Source organism: Diuraphis noxia, unplaced genomic scaffold, assembly GCF_037042655.1.
Source record: "Diuraphis noxia isolate RWA-SAM2 unplaced genomic scaffold, SU_Dnox_SAM2 contig0003, whole genome shotgun sequence".
NCBI lineage: Eukaryota > Metazoa > Arthropoda > Insecta > Hemiptera > Aphididae > Diuraphis > Diuraphis noxia.
In genome coordinates this window covers 40,336,989-40,353,017 of record NW_028301713.1, presented here as the reverse complement: position 1 = coordinate 40,353,017, position 16,029 = coordinate 40,336,989, and the positions used below count along the sequence as shown (strand labels likewise).

The window sequence follows — 16,029 nt, the reverse complement described above, 5'->3', positions numbered from 1 at the left end:
TCCTTAAGTATATAAAATTTTCTTCAAAGCTATGATTATATTTAAATCATACACTGAAGTATCAAACAGTATCTTACAAACAGAGTTTTAGTTTTTATTCGTCACATTATTATGTTATGTAAATAGCATATCAAATGAAAAATATCATCGTTTGTATCGTTTGCTGCTGGAACGCCTGAAACATTTTATATTATGTATCGCATATCAGGTAGTCATGTGAATTAGAAAATTATACTTTAAAGAAAATGCAAAGTATTGATTCTTCCTTGACGTATCACTTGGGAGGTTTTTGCATCAAGCTGTGATGGTAGTGAAGTGCAATGTGTCTTAGTATTGCAAAATATAACTGAAAAATCCATTGAGAAAAACGTGGAAATTTTCAAAAAGACCAGATGTATGTATTTGATATAAGATGTATGCGATCAAAGTAATGCAATATATAACGACAGTGAGACATTAGAACAATTTTTAATATTTTCACGAGCCGTATTAAAAAATATAATATTATTTATAGTTTATATAAGCAAGTAACCTGCCTGCCATCTGATGGTTTTAACTAAAGTTTTTATTCAAGACATAGATACTTGTATTTTGTAAAATATATTATAATTTTCACTCAAGTTTGTTTTATTCAAATAATATTTAAGATTTTTGTTTACATTTGATTTCATATTAATTTCATCACACGTGTTTATTAAATTTAAGTATTACTTACTTAATTATTTTCAATTTCACTTTGTAATATTCTACTCTAATTGTTTTGTAATAATACAGTAGTAGTATTATACAATAATATAAAATAATAAACAAAATATTGTTAAGTAACAAAAAATAAATTGAATTTAAACAATAAAAATATTTTCAATTGTTGATTGTAGTTAAAAATATAGACGTATAGACAACTTCGGGTGTTTGAAAATTTTTATAAAAAGCGGCATATTTATTTCTATTAATATATTATGACTATAAATAATTTTTTAAATTCTAACATTATAATTTGATACCCTAACTAAATATTAACTTTTTTTTTATTTAAAAAATTTAGTATACCAGGTATTTTTACAATGTTAAAGACTATATACGATTAATATGATTAAAATAGTATGTTTACGACAATATTTATATTATCACAATGATTTTTTTTTTTAATTTTGGTTAGCTTATAAATCTAGATCATAATCTGAGATTGACGTGTGATCTGTAGGTTCTAGCAGGATATCCTGCAGTAGCCGAGGTTTAAGTTTTAGATTGGTGGATATTTTGCTGATTTTGAAATGAAGTGCTCCGTCAACTTTGTGAAGTTTTTCGTGGACATTTTTAAATTTCTGTGTTATCATAGTAGATATATGTGGTAGAACCGTATTATAGTGTGGTTGTTTGTTTCTCATTAACCACGGGTCTTTTAGTGCTATTATTAAAAATTTATTTTGAAGGGTTTGTAATATTTTGATCTTTGTTTTCGAGGCGCAGCTGTCCAGATAGAGCACGCGTAGGGTACTAACGGTCTTATTATTGCTGTATATAGGAGTAGAGAGCATTTAATTTGTATGGTTGAGATACGGGTTAATAAAGGGTACAGGGTTCGTTAGCCTAGTGTACTCTTGGTTTAATTTTTTGTTCATGTGTATTTTCCATCTTAATTTTCATCAATTTTCAGTCTCAGATATTTTCCTGAGTCGTTTTTGTTGTTCCATTTGATTTCCTAGTTGTTAATTCATAGTAAATTCAGATTTTTGTTAAGTTTGAATATAACATGAGAAATGTTGTGATTCGTTAGAATATCCAGTTTATCTATACACTAAATAATATTACAACATCAGACTACAAATGGAATGTTTAAGAATTTATTCAGCAATGCAATTTATTTACTAAAAAATATTAACTGTATTTATATTTTCAATAGTATGTAGTTTAGACAGAATCTACAATACAACAAAAATCCAAATAATTCTAACGTTTAAATTGATAGTAATATTTCATAATTCTATGATTTAAAAAAATATAACATCGATACGAAATTTCGTCATTTATTTTATGTTGACATAGGTAAAATACAAATGACTAAATACTTAATACAGTACAAACTGTATTATGTTTTTTTTTCATTCATTATATTTAAAATGTGTCAACATATTACATGTTATTACAAGTGTATTATGTATATACGATAGGTTCTATTGTAATAATGGAATGATTGTACTGAGCAGCTGTACACAATATGTCATAACGTATGATATAATCGTCATATTATACCGAGCTAAAGTCAGAAATGTTTGACTAGCTGTAGTTGGCCGAATTTATATATAATTATTTAGTTTTTGGGAATATAAAAAAATGTATAATTTATTATTATTAAAAGAATCATTAAATGAAATAAAAGTGTTTAGATCGAAACAATTAGATTCAAATATAAAATATTATATAAAAATATAATACTCAATCGTGAATAGCCAATATTAAATTCATATATATAATATTATATATATATAGTAGGTAATATACCTACTTGTCATTTTTCAGTTTAATAACGTTATTAGTATTGTTGTGGCTCTTTTATACATTTTTTTCGTGCAAAACTTTAAAAAGTGATGTCCACTCAACATAAGTATTTATGATCTTTATTATTATTTTTTTTTAAGTTCATCACTTGTAACTTAGTTCTCCATTTCATATTTATTCTAAATAGTGAATGTTGTATGTACTACCCGAGGCTTTGTATCTCTTCAAACCATTAAAACTTAATTTATCTGTATTCCAGGTTATCTATATTATATTTTCTATTAAATTCCAAATCATGTTTTATTCATCCTTATATTTTAACATTTATAAAAATATTTAATTGTGTTTTTTTAATCAAACGCTTTATCGTTTTATTTTTAATAGACAATATGCATCACTTCAATAATATGTTTAATTCCATATTTTGCAATTTTTGTTTCCAAAGAAAATTGTTATAAAATTACCTTAAACATAGTTGCAATTCTGCTTATTTAATAAATATTACTTAATGGTTTATATATAATTTTATCTTAATTTATGGAAACATACATTTTATTGACATTTAACTCTAAGCACCTATACATATGTTTTATAAAATACGTAAGATTATACTTTTTAAGTATTATACTTTGTACTTTGTAGCACTGATAAATTCATGGTGAAATCAAATGACAAAAACTAGTCTAGTCATTAAGAATTATTTTAATTGTTTATTTGTAATTAATAAAATTATATAATTAAAACAATGGCAACAAATTTTAATACAATAATTAAATAAATTTTATTTTAATCAACGCATATATCGATTTATCAAAAATATTATTAACAAAAAAAAAAATCAATGTTTAAAATTTTAAATATTTAAACTAACTGACAATTTTATGTTTGCCACAGATGTTTAACATATTTCATTTGTTTAAAAAAACAAAAAAAAACAACTTTTATTTAACTAGTAGAAAAATATACAATAATAAGTATTATTTCCATTAGCCGTAACTCACAACTCATATTATATATTATAAACCTAGTTCAATAATCAAGTATGGTATGTAACAATATTGTTGTTGGTATATGATAAATATTTCATTATTTTGAAGCTTAGTAAGATCTGATAATATGGGAATTATGTTTTTAATTATATAAATATGGAATATTTAATATTTTTAATACTTAATACTTTCACGATCGCAACATCTAATCAAATCAAAATAATTCCAGAATTATGTAAAACAGGTATAACACATGTGTTAATTGCATCAAATTTAATTTACAAAATATTTACATAATATAATTTATTATAACAAAAATAATTATCTATAGTATTCTGAAATAATATTCAAAGTGTTGCTGTATATTAAACTAAATTTATAAAATGTTGTGACATTGTGTTTATATTTCAGGTCATCCATTTATGATATATCATAAAAAACCAACAATTCATGGTACCCTTTCAGCATTGGTGATTACTAATAAAAAATGTTTGGGTTATTATTCGTTATTAAAGGTTAAAAGAAACGGTGGAATTGTGGATTTAGAAATTTGTTATGATGAATTATCATTGAAGACAATTTACGTAAAATTTGAAATTGATGGCTTATCACTTCAAAAATTTGTTACTGTGATTCAACCACCAGTTGCAACTCGAAATATAAATTTGTATCCGGAAAATATAGCGTGTTTTTATACAAAAGTAATGCAAAATAAGTTTTTAATTTTTTTTTTTAAATCTTTACACTTGACAATAACTATATTGTTTTCATAAATTAAACTCGATTTGCCAATAGTTTTTAAATTTTAAATTTTAAAAATTAATTTATTCTTTAACAACTCAAATAGATGAAATATATTTGTAAAAACAGGTAATCATATAATATTAAAAAAATCATTGAATTATTTTTAAAAATACCAATACATGCATATTATACTATGCAGTGAATAATATAACATATTATTAACCTAATATTGTTATCATAATTATTTATTGTTAAATAAACTGCCATATTGGGATTCTATTTCGTTAAAGATTAGGTTGTTTAAACATAATGTTAATTTTTCTCATGAGTGTCTACGATCATATTCAAATTTGTAACTTAAGTATGCATAAAAATAGAAAATATATGAATTAGAATGACTAAAAGAACCAATAACATGTAAAGTGCTATAATAATAATGCATTTATTACTATATAAATATAGCCGTACAGAAATTAATTAGGTATATTTTTGTTTTCTAAAGTTTAATTTATTATGTATATATATATAAATATATATAGAAGCATCAAGCAGCTCTATTCAAATATATATATAACAATGAAGATACGATTACTGATTCATCATTTTTAACTGAAGGACATTTAGCAAGCAATGCCGATTTTTCCGAAGACTATAAGCAATTGGGAACATTTTTTTATGCTAACATAACCCCTAAATGGAAATCTGTGAATCAACAAGCGTGGACACTTATTGAATCTACTATCAGATCGTATGCAATAGATGTAAGTATGATATTATAAATATTAAATATTGCTATGGAATGTGTTTTTTATGCATATATTTTAAAAAGGGCAAGAAGCGTTCAAAACGACTTGTTTTAAACATTATTGAACCAAATGTATAGTCTTATCGAAATCTAAGTTGAAAAAAATTTACAGCAGCAGTTTGGTCTAGAGGTATTATCAATTAGCTTTAGATATTACATAGTCTATGTGAAGATATATTACTATTATTAATAATTTCATATTCGTAAACACATGTAATCACGTTTGAATTGTTGAGACGGTGCTCACCGTCGGCGAGTCGCCACATAGTAATAATTTAGTCTTCAATATAAATTATGAACAATTAATTGTAATTTTTTTTATATTGAAACTATAAGAATAAAAATATAGGGGACGGAGTACCGCACGCCCGACGACCTAATACCCTCGATTCGGCGGGTGGGGTGTTCGTGAACAATTATTAGTGTTACATACAATTCGGGATACGGCACTGTGTCAGACCAGCTTAAACAAGTGGCATTTGGCAACAAGGGCCGACCGGGATGCGTGAACTAAGCAGGTGCACTCGGAAGGACTCAAATTTGTAAGCTTTGAAGAGTGCTATTTTATGGTTTCCCGTGGTCACTGTACGGGTATCAGCCGTGCAAAAGGAAAATGATCACTGTCCGCTGCTGGACTGCTTCACAGCTGACACGACAGATATACCGCAGGTGCTCGACTCGCAGACGACCGGCACAATCAACGACACGTCTAGAGCGTTCGTCGGACGTTTGGATTAGATTGTAGCCGATAATCGATAACTCTGTGAGGTGTACGTCGATTTAGTTGTGTCAGTCGGTGAGATAGGAACCAGCAAAGTGCGCTGTCGACAAAGACGGCTGGTTTGTTGTCCACGGTCCTGGTTTGGTTGATGGCAATGGGTTCAGATCGTTATTCCTGCCGATGCTTGGAATCATAGTCGTGATCTGATGTATTCTTCGTCGTTCTAGAGCTGGATCGCTGCTGGTTGGTTTCTTCAGCTTCAGTTTCTTCTTGGCTGTCTCGACAAACGGGCTGGTGTAATATAACACTCGTTTGTCGATACGATGTATCTCCTGATTGGCCGGTCGATCTTGTGTTTGACGCGCCATTTGAGCATGCTTCTATGAGGCATGTGATTTTATTTTGCCATTATGTTCCATTTTTGTTTAGGTTTTTTCCTATAATCAGTTGGCTTTGAGAAAAACCATTTTAGTATGGTTTGTGCCGTTACATTGTACGATATTGTAATATTTAACAGGCAAGTATATATTGTACAGTATGATATAGTGTTAAATATTTACTACAAGACGAGTGTTTTGTGAGTAAATAAATGCCACATTTCATGTACTTACACTACATTTTGGACATTGACTTAGGGTTGAAATATTTACGTACATCTATTATATATTATATATTCAAGGCGATTCACTAAATATTGTTTAAATCATTATATTCTTATAAATATATTCAAATTCTAATTTTTGGATTTTCTAAGTATAGTTTTAGGTAATACAATTTTCAATTAGTACTTAAATTCAAAGATTGTTCTGTTGCGGTACAAACTCTTTTTCTCAATTTGTCTTCTGTGAATTTTCGATGTTGTCTTACAATAAATATTATATGAGATTCAGTCTGTTACAGGACCACATGTATTTATATCACACGCAACATATTGTGTACTCTCAAGCCTAGGTTCAAAAATCAGCCAAAACATTTCTGGCTTCATCCTCAAACAAAAATAAAAACTATATCTGTATCCAGATACCTACTCCCCCTGGTCCCGGTATAAAGGAATGTGCTCAGGGACTTCAAACGGAGGGAACAATAATATAATATTTTGAAATAAGTGATCTAGAGCTAATAGGAGATTAAATGATAAATGTATAATAATATTATATTCGCCAATTTAATAATAATAATACACTATAAATTATACCAAAACAACAGCTCTTCAACAATATAAAATATATAGCGAAATGTGTTGTGGTAAATTATTATTAAATAAAGTTAATTTTGGCTGTGAGGGAACAATCTTGCTGATATATACCTACAAAATATAGAAAAATGTATTATAAAATGATTTTGTAACATAAATTCTTTAATGTAGGTGTAGGTAGCTACATTACTTTTTCTCCTGTTATTGCTATAATTATATTAGTGTATTATTATAGTATGAAATTATACACATTAATGTTTTTAAATAAACGTTTTCATCATACTGTCCAGTACAATACGTTTGTCGGTCAATGCTGTAATACTCGTAATATTACTATATAGGTTCACAGAGTTTTGTTGAATGATTACAGGTAGTTATGCAGATTGATTATAATGTATTAAACATACCTAGCTGTGTATTCGATGGGGTTGATCCATAACCGACTTCTCAAACACGCATTCTATTTAGAGCTCAAACCTCAGTAGTCGTAAAGTCGATAACTGAGAATTTTTCGAAAACTTCCTAATCAAATATCCGCTTTATCATGTTAAACAGAGTTTTATAAAAAAAAAAAAACCATTTATTCTACTGAATATTGACTTTACACGTTCCAATTCTTTAACCTTTACCGACATTTTAATGTTCCGTTATAATTGAAACCCATTTGAATTTCGTTCCCAAAGCAGATAAAAAGGATATGGTTCTTAGAATAGCATATCTTAAAAAACAAATCTAATTCACTTTCCTCCACTGCTCATTTACAAAATAATTATTGAAAATATACGTATATAGAATTATTTGTTAACTTGGATAGAATCCCATCATTTTTAGCCTATTTATATAGTTCTATATATTTGTGTGTAGGTAAAAACATAATAATAAACTTCATTACAATAAAATATAGTAAAATATTGATTGTTGATATATTATACAAGAACTAAAATCAAATCTAATAATTTCTGTTATAATACAATTACAATTACAATTACTCGTAAATTAAATAATATTAATGTGTGAACGGAAAAAGGTACTTGTATTGTTTAAAACAATTTTTGGAATAAAATGTAAAATACTTTTATTTTTTATTCTGAGAAAAATGAATAAAATGATAAGTCGAAATGAAATAGCTGAGGAAAACAGATATCTAACAATTTGAGGGAAATCACGATGTTTCCAAAATATGCATTTCGGATATTTGCTTAATTTCTAATTGAGTTCTCGCGAAACCTAATCAATTATGATGTTTGTCAGGAGAAGTGAAAATACACTTAACATACAGAACCACGGTTATGTTTCAGAACTACAAGACGTTAGAAGCGTACGTGGGCACGCACGGACAGGTGCTGGTGGGCGGAAAGCCTCTTTTCTTGACCATCGACGGTCGGATTCCGGTGGCCACGTGGCTGTGGAAAGCCGTAGTCGACTGGTCCACCGGCGCCGGTATCGCATTTGTCTGTTCTAACGACCCACTGGAGAGGGCGACCGACCCACCCTGCGGCGACATGGAAGTTTGCGTGGACGGCAACTGGCAGGCCGCCGTAGTGGCCGGTCGGTCATTTTGCTGCACTTTGCAACAACTCGTGGAAACGGTCCCGGAGGCTGCGGCGGCCATAGTCGGCGGCACTGAGGTGAAGTTGTTGAACAGACTGCCACCGCCGCCGGCCACTGCCGAGAGCGAGGCAATGATATCAGGCGACGACGACGAGGAGGACGATGACAACGATGAAGACGAAGCAGAAGAATACAATATTGACGATGAGAGAGTCGAGTGAATCGGTCGGCCGATGGAGTGTCGAGGAGTCTGCCGCAATATCGACAAATAATATTATATATTCAGTTTACGGTGTACGCGTTGTAACAGCTACACTGCACGTTTCCAGCGACCATTTTTGTGTTTTTTTTTTTAATGAAAAATATTTAATTTTTCACTTTTTAAATAAGCGAGATTTCCTAAAGCTGATTTTGTAAATTATTTTTTCCAGAAGTTGAATAAATAGTGTTTTTTTTTTTGTATATCGTTATTAATTAGGTACCTACCTATTTTAAGTTGAGCTGAGTGCAGGGAGTAGTATTTCACTCTGCTTAATTAACACATTTTTAGAAATTTATACTACTTTAAAATAAGAATAGTAATATTAAAATAAGAAGTAGTGAAACTAAGATATTTTTTTAATAAACTGTTATAAAGGTTGCAGAATGTTTAATATACAAAAAACAAATTTAAAAATTGACTGAGAATATGAGTGTGACTAGCTTAATGAATCACTTTATCTCAGTGTTATTATTTTTATGACTATCAAAGATTCCGTGACATCGCCTGTAAACTATTGTTCTATTCCGTTAATATACATTTTAAAAGTTTAAAACTAATGAACTGAAATTTTATTTCATGGATGGAAATACTTAAAACACTATTCTGCTTCAGAATATGAAATTAAAAATGTATGGCGTCATTCAAAAAAAGTAAATAACTTAAAATGTTAAAAATTATCATTTTTTTTAAAATGTAGTTTGAAATTACGTTAAATTATACAAAAATAATATTTTAAAAAAAGATAAAATTTTTCAAAATAATAAGTGTATAGTCATTAAAATTGATTAATTGGATTACTTTTTAAAATAAAATATGTAGTTATTAACAAATAGTATCATGTATTCGTGTAACTTTTTTAAACTATAAACTTTAAGACTAGTGAGTGATAGTACGACTTGTCAATTAGTATTGTAACTTGTAGTAACCATTCGATTATCTTGCATAGGTGATATTACATAGGTATATGAATCATAGATGATATTTTTAGCAATGTCACCAGCCCAATGCCAAGACCCAAAGAATCACGTTTTTAAAATTTAGTTAGACAACAATAATATACATAATAATAAAAAATAAATTAACTCATAATAAGATAATATATGTAAGTAGAACAAATTGAAAATAACATTTTAAACAAGTATTTTAAATTGATAATAACAGTTATTGATTTGTACCAAGAAAGTCAAACGTGCAGGTATTCTTGGACAGAGAATAAAAAATGTAATACAGAGACGAATTATATAAATATAGAATAATGTGGATGGTAGGACAAAAAAACGTCCTGTGGCTATTGTTCATATCATTTTAAATATTACATTTTGATAAAAAAAATAGCTAATATTATAGTCATACCGGTCAGACGCCTACTAAAAATATTAATAAGTAATAACATAATACATTATTATTTATCAATTATCAACTAAGGGATTAGACACGCGTCGGCTATCGATGGTGCACCATAGCCAGCAGCTAATTAATTTTGATCTAAACAATTTATCGGAATTATGTCTAGGTGTATGTCTGCGTGAACATAATAATGCTGAGAGCCTAACTGTAAATATTCAGATGGACAGACGACGCGACCTCGAGACTCGACGTGATATCATCGTCCGTTAAAAACTCAGTGTGGGAAGACTGCATAATAATTATAAGCTTATGATAATAAATAATAATTAATAATAATTGAATGCGATTGTGTAATCATGGATATAGATGGTTGTCGATATTACAAACGTGTGGGTGATGGGTCAGTGGATTATTATAATATAATATAGCAAAAACTAAAATATGATAAATAAATAGCCAGATACAAATTAATCCAATTTGTACTAAATCTTGAGACAGTGTATAATAATATTATACAGTTATAATTTTTATAAGGTCTCAAAAACTATCCATAAACCGTTTCTAAAATCTAATCACGTTTGGCAAATATCCGTATATTTTTTGTACCTAGTTAAATATACCTAACAAAAAATTTCGTTAAGCTTTGTATTTGTCTATAAATTTACTTATTGTATCTAACAGTTAATAGAAAAAAATATATAAGTTGATGATGTAATTAAATATTTTGGCTGACTTATTTTCACTTAGGGTTGAGCCCAGTATTTGAACTTAAATCAAATTCAAAAACCGTAAGGGTCAATGGAAATATTTTTACCAAAAACTCTATAGATAATTTTGACATCGAAGGGTAACCTAACCAGTAATTAATTAAAACCAGTATACATCTTTAGGTAGGTACCTGTCTTAGTTTAATCAAACCTATGTGCCTAGTACAGTAGAATGTATGGTAACATTATTAAAAGTCTAAAAAAAGAACTTTATAAATGTTTTGTTCTAGTCTTTTAAAAATTACAATACCAATATGTTTTTATTGGTCAGGCTGTAAGACTTATTATTTTTTAAATCATATAAATCAAATATGCAATTATAGTGGTATTATTTTTAATTGATTTATATTTTTTAAATATGTACTAAAACTTACAATTAATCATAATCTAGAATTAAATACAACAGTTGAACTACCTATATTTTAAACAATATATTATATAACTAGTTAAACACTATCAATAATTAATTTCAAGTTACAGTACTTATTTATGTTATTATTTCATTTTCAATTGAAATTTTACTTACATAATATTTTATTTAAACATTTAAATTCACTTTGTATGAATTTGTAAATAGAAAGATATTTTGACAGACATTAAGTATAAAAATATTAATTAAATTTGAAATCAGTGTTGTTGGTTAGAATTTAAACTTATAAACTAAAATTACATCTCTCTTATTTAATATTCTAAGTTGAAAAGTTTTCAGTGAATATTGTTTTAGCAAATATTTGACGAATTAATAAAAAGTAACAGGGGGTATTTGGTTCATCAAAACTATATGAATGATTGCTACAATTTATTATTTTGAACAGATGTATCATCTGTGTTTCTACAAAACTTAATAAGTTCGCTGTTAATATAATTTTCTAAATATTTTTAGCTGTCTACAATATGCAATTAATATTGTTAATCAATTAAAATTGAATTTATTGTTAAAAAAAAACTTGACTTATTCACACATGCGAGTATTTATCATTAATCCATGTAAAATTTCAACACTGAAAATATAATTTTTAAAACAATACTGAAAAAAGATAAATTATTATAAATTATAATTTGTAATGAAAGACTTAATATTTCTTTTTTTTTTGTAGGTACTACTTAAGAAGTGTCGTTTGTGCAAACTTATGTTTTTTCAGATGAGAACCCTGTTTTTTACTGTTAAGTTATTTTGAATTTTATTTTTATTTTTTTTATAAATGTTAACGTAGGTACCTAATTAAAAATTAAAATGAGTAGTTTTTCAGTCATTCAAATTTTTATGATAAGCATGATAGTACTTTAAAATAATTTAAAAATCTAAAATACATGTCATACTTGATATTATAGCTTATAAATTGTTTTTTTTTTTGTTAGAGAGAAACCTCGGCAACATAGATTATTGGCCATTAGTTGTAGGTTGGTAAGTTCAGTAGGATTATTTTTGCATGTTTTGTTTGTAGCTTTTTAAGTTGGTAGGGTTGTGACACGTGTTTGTGTATGTGTTACAAGGATCACCCATCCGGGAGCTAGCAGCTGTAGCTGGTGCGTACGTTCAGTACGTTTTCCTAGAATGAGCTTACGACCATGCCTCACCAATCTGAAGTTTATTAATTATACACGTCCCTTTTACAAATTACTGTCGATGGATCAATAGAACGGAAATATAATCGATAGTAGACTAAGTTGAGTAACTAAAAAATGATTTGTTAATATTTTTATTCTGATATGTCAACATATTTTCTGAAAAGTTATCTAACTAATAATTTATATTAGAAAATAAAGGTTCTAATTTGAAAAACAGAAATTTATATCTCCACAAAATACTTCTTAAAAAGTACAAAACATCTCAAAAAATTGAAAACAACACGAGCTTAAAAATTACAAAAATTAAATTTAAAAAATATTATTATTGACGAAAAATAGGGCTGCATGAGCACTGATCAGTGACCATACAATGGTTTCTGATATATTATTTTTAGGTATTTATACAATTATTTTATACCGAAAGTGAAAAATATTATATTTTTAATAAATGAGGATGCTATGTTGTAGAACTCAATGTAATATTTAAATAGACTGTTTAAAAATTGTTCAAATAAAAATTGTAAATAATTTAGATGAGAACTGGCTAATTGTGATTTTCCCAAGAGTGAACCGAAAGTTTTGTGGCTTCATATTGTACATTTTCAATGTATCAGCATAAAATTGTCCATACATTTAGAATTCATAATATATTTACAACGTAAATTCCCAATAACAAAAACGTAAAATAATGTTACATGTTTAAAGGAAGCCTAAGAGCTAAACTTTTTTGTAAAACTTGTAATAATTATTACCCTTTAATTAACATCAATATTTTATTGAATTTAAAGTTTAAAGGGATACTGGCAGTGTAATTTTGTGCCTGAATGCATTAAACAAAAATAGATAAACATCTAAAAGATCAAAGTTTTTTCAATTCAAAAGTTATTAATAAAACCCAATATTCAATAAAGAATTTTGTATTCGTTTCACATTTATCTATACAAATTATGAATTTATTTGATTTCTAACTGCAAACTGTGCATAAAAATATAATGTATAATATGTATCTTGGTGTTATTCTTAATGGAAATATCAAATTATTTTTCATTATATTTTAGTAGGTACCTACCTACATAATTATGTAGTCATATATGTTTATTACATATAAATTATTATAATTTATAATTTTAAAGGTGGGGAAATACCGGCTGCACTGGGTCGCAAAATATCCGAATCTGAAATTGATTATAGATATTGTGTGAAAAATTGAAATGCATTAATTAATAATCATTATCCATTTCGAAACTCATAGATTGACTTTGATTATTTATCTACCGTATGTTTTAGTAAAAATTGTAAGTTAAATCTTTTGAATGTGTTATATGTATATTTCGAAGCTTATCAATAAAAAAACAATTACTTCAAAATAAGTGTATTTGTTTTAATGTTATTTTTTACAACTATCAAATATTTCGAGCTAACTTTATAGTTGACCTTCCTGTAAACAATACAAAGAAAAAGTTGCTTAACTGAAACTTGATTTAACCTGACATAACAGCTTAATGAAGTTTCAATACACAGACTTAGAAAATTATTATTATGGATAATACTATTGTTATAATATTCAAAATTATCTATTGGGTTAAGTTACTACAAAAGGCTTTATTAGGTAAATAGTAGTTAATAATTATTAATTTTTCGATTACTTAAAAATAATTATGGAAAAGACAATAATTTATTTAAAATAAGTAAACGACGATATATTTTGCTTATCAATAAAATTCAAATTTTTTTTAATCAATTTTTCGTTGATGGGAAATCATTTGAATACCTACTAAATCAAACCATTTAATATTACATCTTTAAAGTTTATTATGGAGCTCGACATAACGATTTTTTTAATTTTTAGCTCCTTACAACTTTTCAAATTGATCACGACGTTGGTAAAAGTTGAAATTTTTAAATTTTAAATTGTTAGTATTTTTCTGTACGAATTATACTGGATACGTTACACAGTTCTATACATACGCGTTATAGAAGGTTTAAATAAATATTCTGTGGAATACCAAATGAACGCATTCATAAGCTCCATAAACAGTTCTATGGAAGTAATTTTAACGTAACGAAAATGTAGGAAAATATGCAAGTGAACATTTTCAGAGTTATTATTGTAACTGATCGTTTCCACGGTGCGCCGTGTAGGTGTATAATGTATATGTGCGAATTTAATGTGTGTTTAACGTGCTCATGTTTTTATTCATCTTACCATCGTAATCAAATTTACCATTGTATATTTTCATTGCTGTTTTTAACATGCATCGGCCGTCGATTGTAAAATTGTGGCCCCCGCTCGCATTTTATGAAACTATTACTCGCTTCGCACACATGCCAATGTATTTTAATGGACCGGCAACATAGTACGCCAATGTAGGTTACAATTTTAATTTACTCAAAACGTTTAGGCGTTTTACGTGCAGATCTGTATAATTGTTGGAATATTTTTGTAATAATATTTTCATATGTAAAATATAGAAATACATTAAGTTGATATTGTCTGAAAATATAACTGATGAGCACGGTATAGAATATTAAACGAGTTTATGGTGTATAGACAACACAAGTGTCTACTGAACACTATAATAATATAGGTATGTAATTGATTAACTATAGTTTTTGACGTTATCGCCATTTTAACGATTTGTCTATACAGTATAACTTTACTATAAAATATGTATAACTCTTATTGAAGTCAAATTATTGAATATAATAAAATTAAGCCCAAGAACTTTTTGGTACCTAGATGATCTAGTACTTTTTTGTGAATAATAAATAAAGTTGAAATATATCGTATTATAATAATATGTTATCTACTATATAGATGAGAAATACATTTAAATAAGATTATGATGATTTTGTGTCTTGTAGATTTCTAATAAATGCTCCTAAACTTTAAAATATTTCTTGGGGAACTTCATATAATATACTACTTAATACAACCCTAATATCTAATATTTAATTTTATAATTTGTTTATAAAACCATATGCAATTTTCAGTTTTGGTCCTACTCTCAAACAAAATAATACGGCTGGATGAACTTTTTAATAAACTCTATAAGCCCTTCAGAAATGAATAGCTTCTATCTGTATATTATATTTGTATGGTTATTTGTATAATAATGAACAATGATATTAAATAGGAAACTATTAATACTTTAATTACTATAGTAAAAATTTGAGATCATAACTTTTTTTAACATAAGTTTTAAAAATGGTTGTATTAAATAAACTTCCTTTTAATTAGTGTTAAAATATTTTATTTAAAAAAAATTTAAACTATACAAATCATCACCTACCTATATTGTTGGGTATTTATTAATTTTTGTGTTGAGTATCAGCAATTAGATTACACTATGTTTAGTAATGAATTAAAATATTATAAATTAATAAAAAATGTTAAACAAATATTATTCACATTTTTTATAGATTATATGATTGTATTTAACGTGTTAAAAGTTTTACAGGGCGATTCTTATTTTCTCTTAAATAATGAATTTGTTCAAATTCTATTTTTTAATTTTTTTAATTTTTTCTTTCAGCTGTTAAATGAATGTAATACCAAATACTAACATTATAATATAAT

The 16,029-nt window shown here is 27.2% G+C and overlaps 2 protein-coding genes across 5 annotated transcripts in view; one reads left to right on the top strand and one right to left on the bottom strand.

Annotated features, from left to right (window-relative positions):
* Positions 1–16,029, bottom strand: part of CngA (Cyclic nucleotide-gated ion channel subunit A) — a 187,432-nt gene that overhangs the window by 62,571 nt on the left and 108,832 nt on the right. The gene's annotated exons all lie outside the window — the stretch shown is intronic.
* LOC149057350 (salivary endonuclease-like) lies at positions 2,483–8,966 on the top strand. Of its 2 annotated transcripts, none has more exons than XM_089224260.1 (4): positions 2,483–2,605; positions 3,900–4,189; positions 4,772–4,993; positions 8,252–8,966. In XM_089224260.1, the coding sequence occupies exons 2-4, from the start codon at positions 3,911–3,913 to the stop codon at positions 8,723–8,725; spliced, it is 975 nt and encodes a 324-aa protein (XP_089080386.1). In that variant the 5' UTR covers positions 2,483–2,605; positions 3,900–3,910; the 3' UTR covers positions 8,726–8,966. The 2 variants fall into 2 exon arrangements, with proteins under 2 accessions (XP_089080386.1, XP_089080385.1); XM_089224259.1 differs by lacking the exon at positions 2,483–2,605 and adding an exon at positions 3,565–3,732.

What these genes read in the sequence shown, in the direction of transcription:
- LOC149057350 (XM_089224259.1), top strand. Translation starts at nt 3,645, where the DNA reads ATGGAATATTTAATATTTTTAATACTTAATACTTTCACGATCGCAACA. An exon ending in TAGCGTGTTTTTATACAAAA is followed by an intron (nt 4,190 to 4,771) that starts GTAATGCAAAAT and finishes AAATATATATAG; the next exon opens with AAGCATCAAGCAGCTCTATT. An exon ending in TCAGATCGTATGCAATAGAT is followed by an intron (nt 4,994 to 8,251) that starts GTAAGTATGATA and finishes GTTATGTTTCAG; the next exon opens with AACTACAAGACGTTAGAAGC.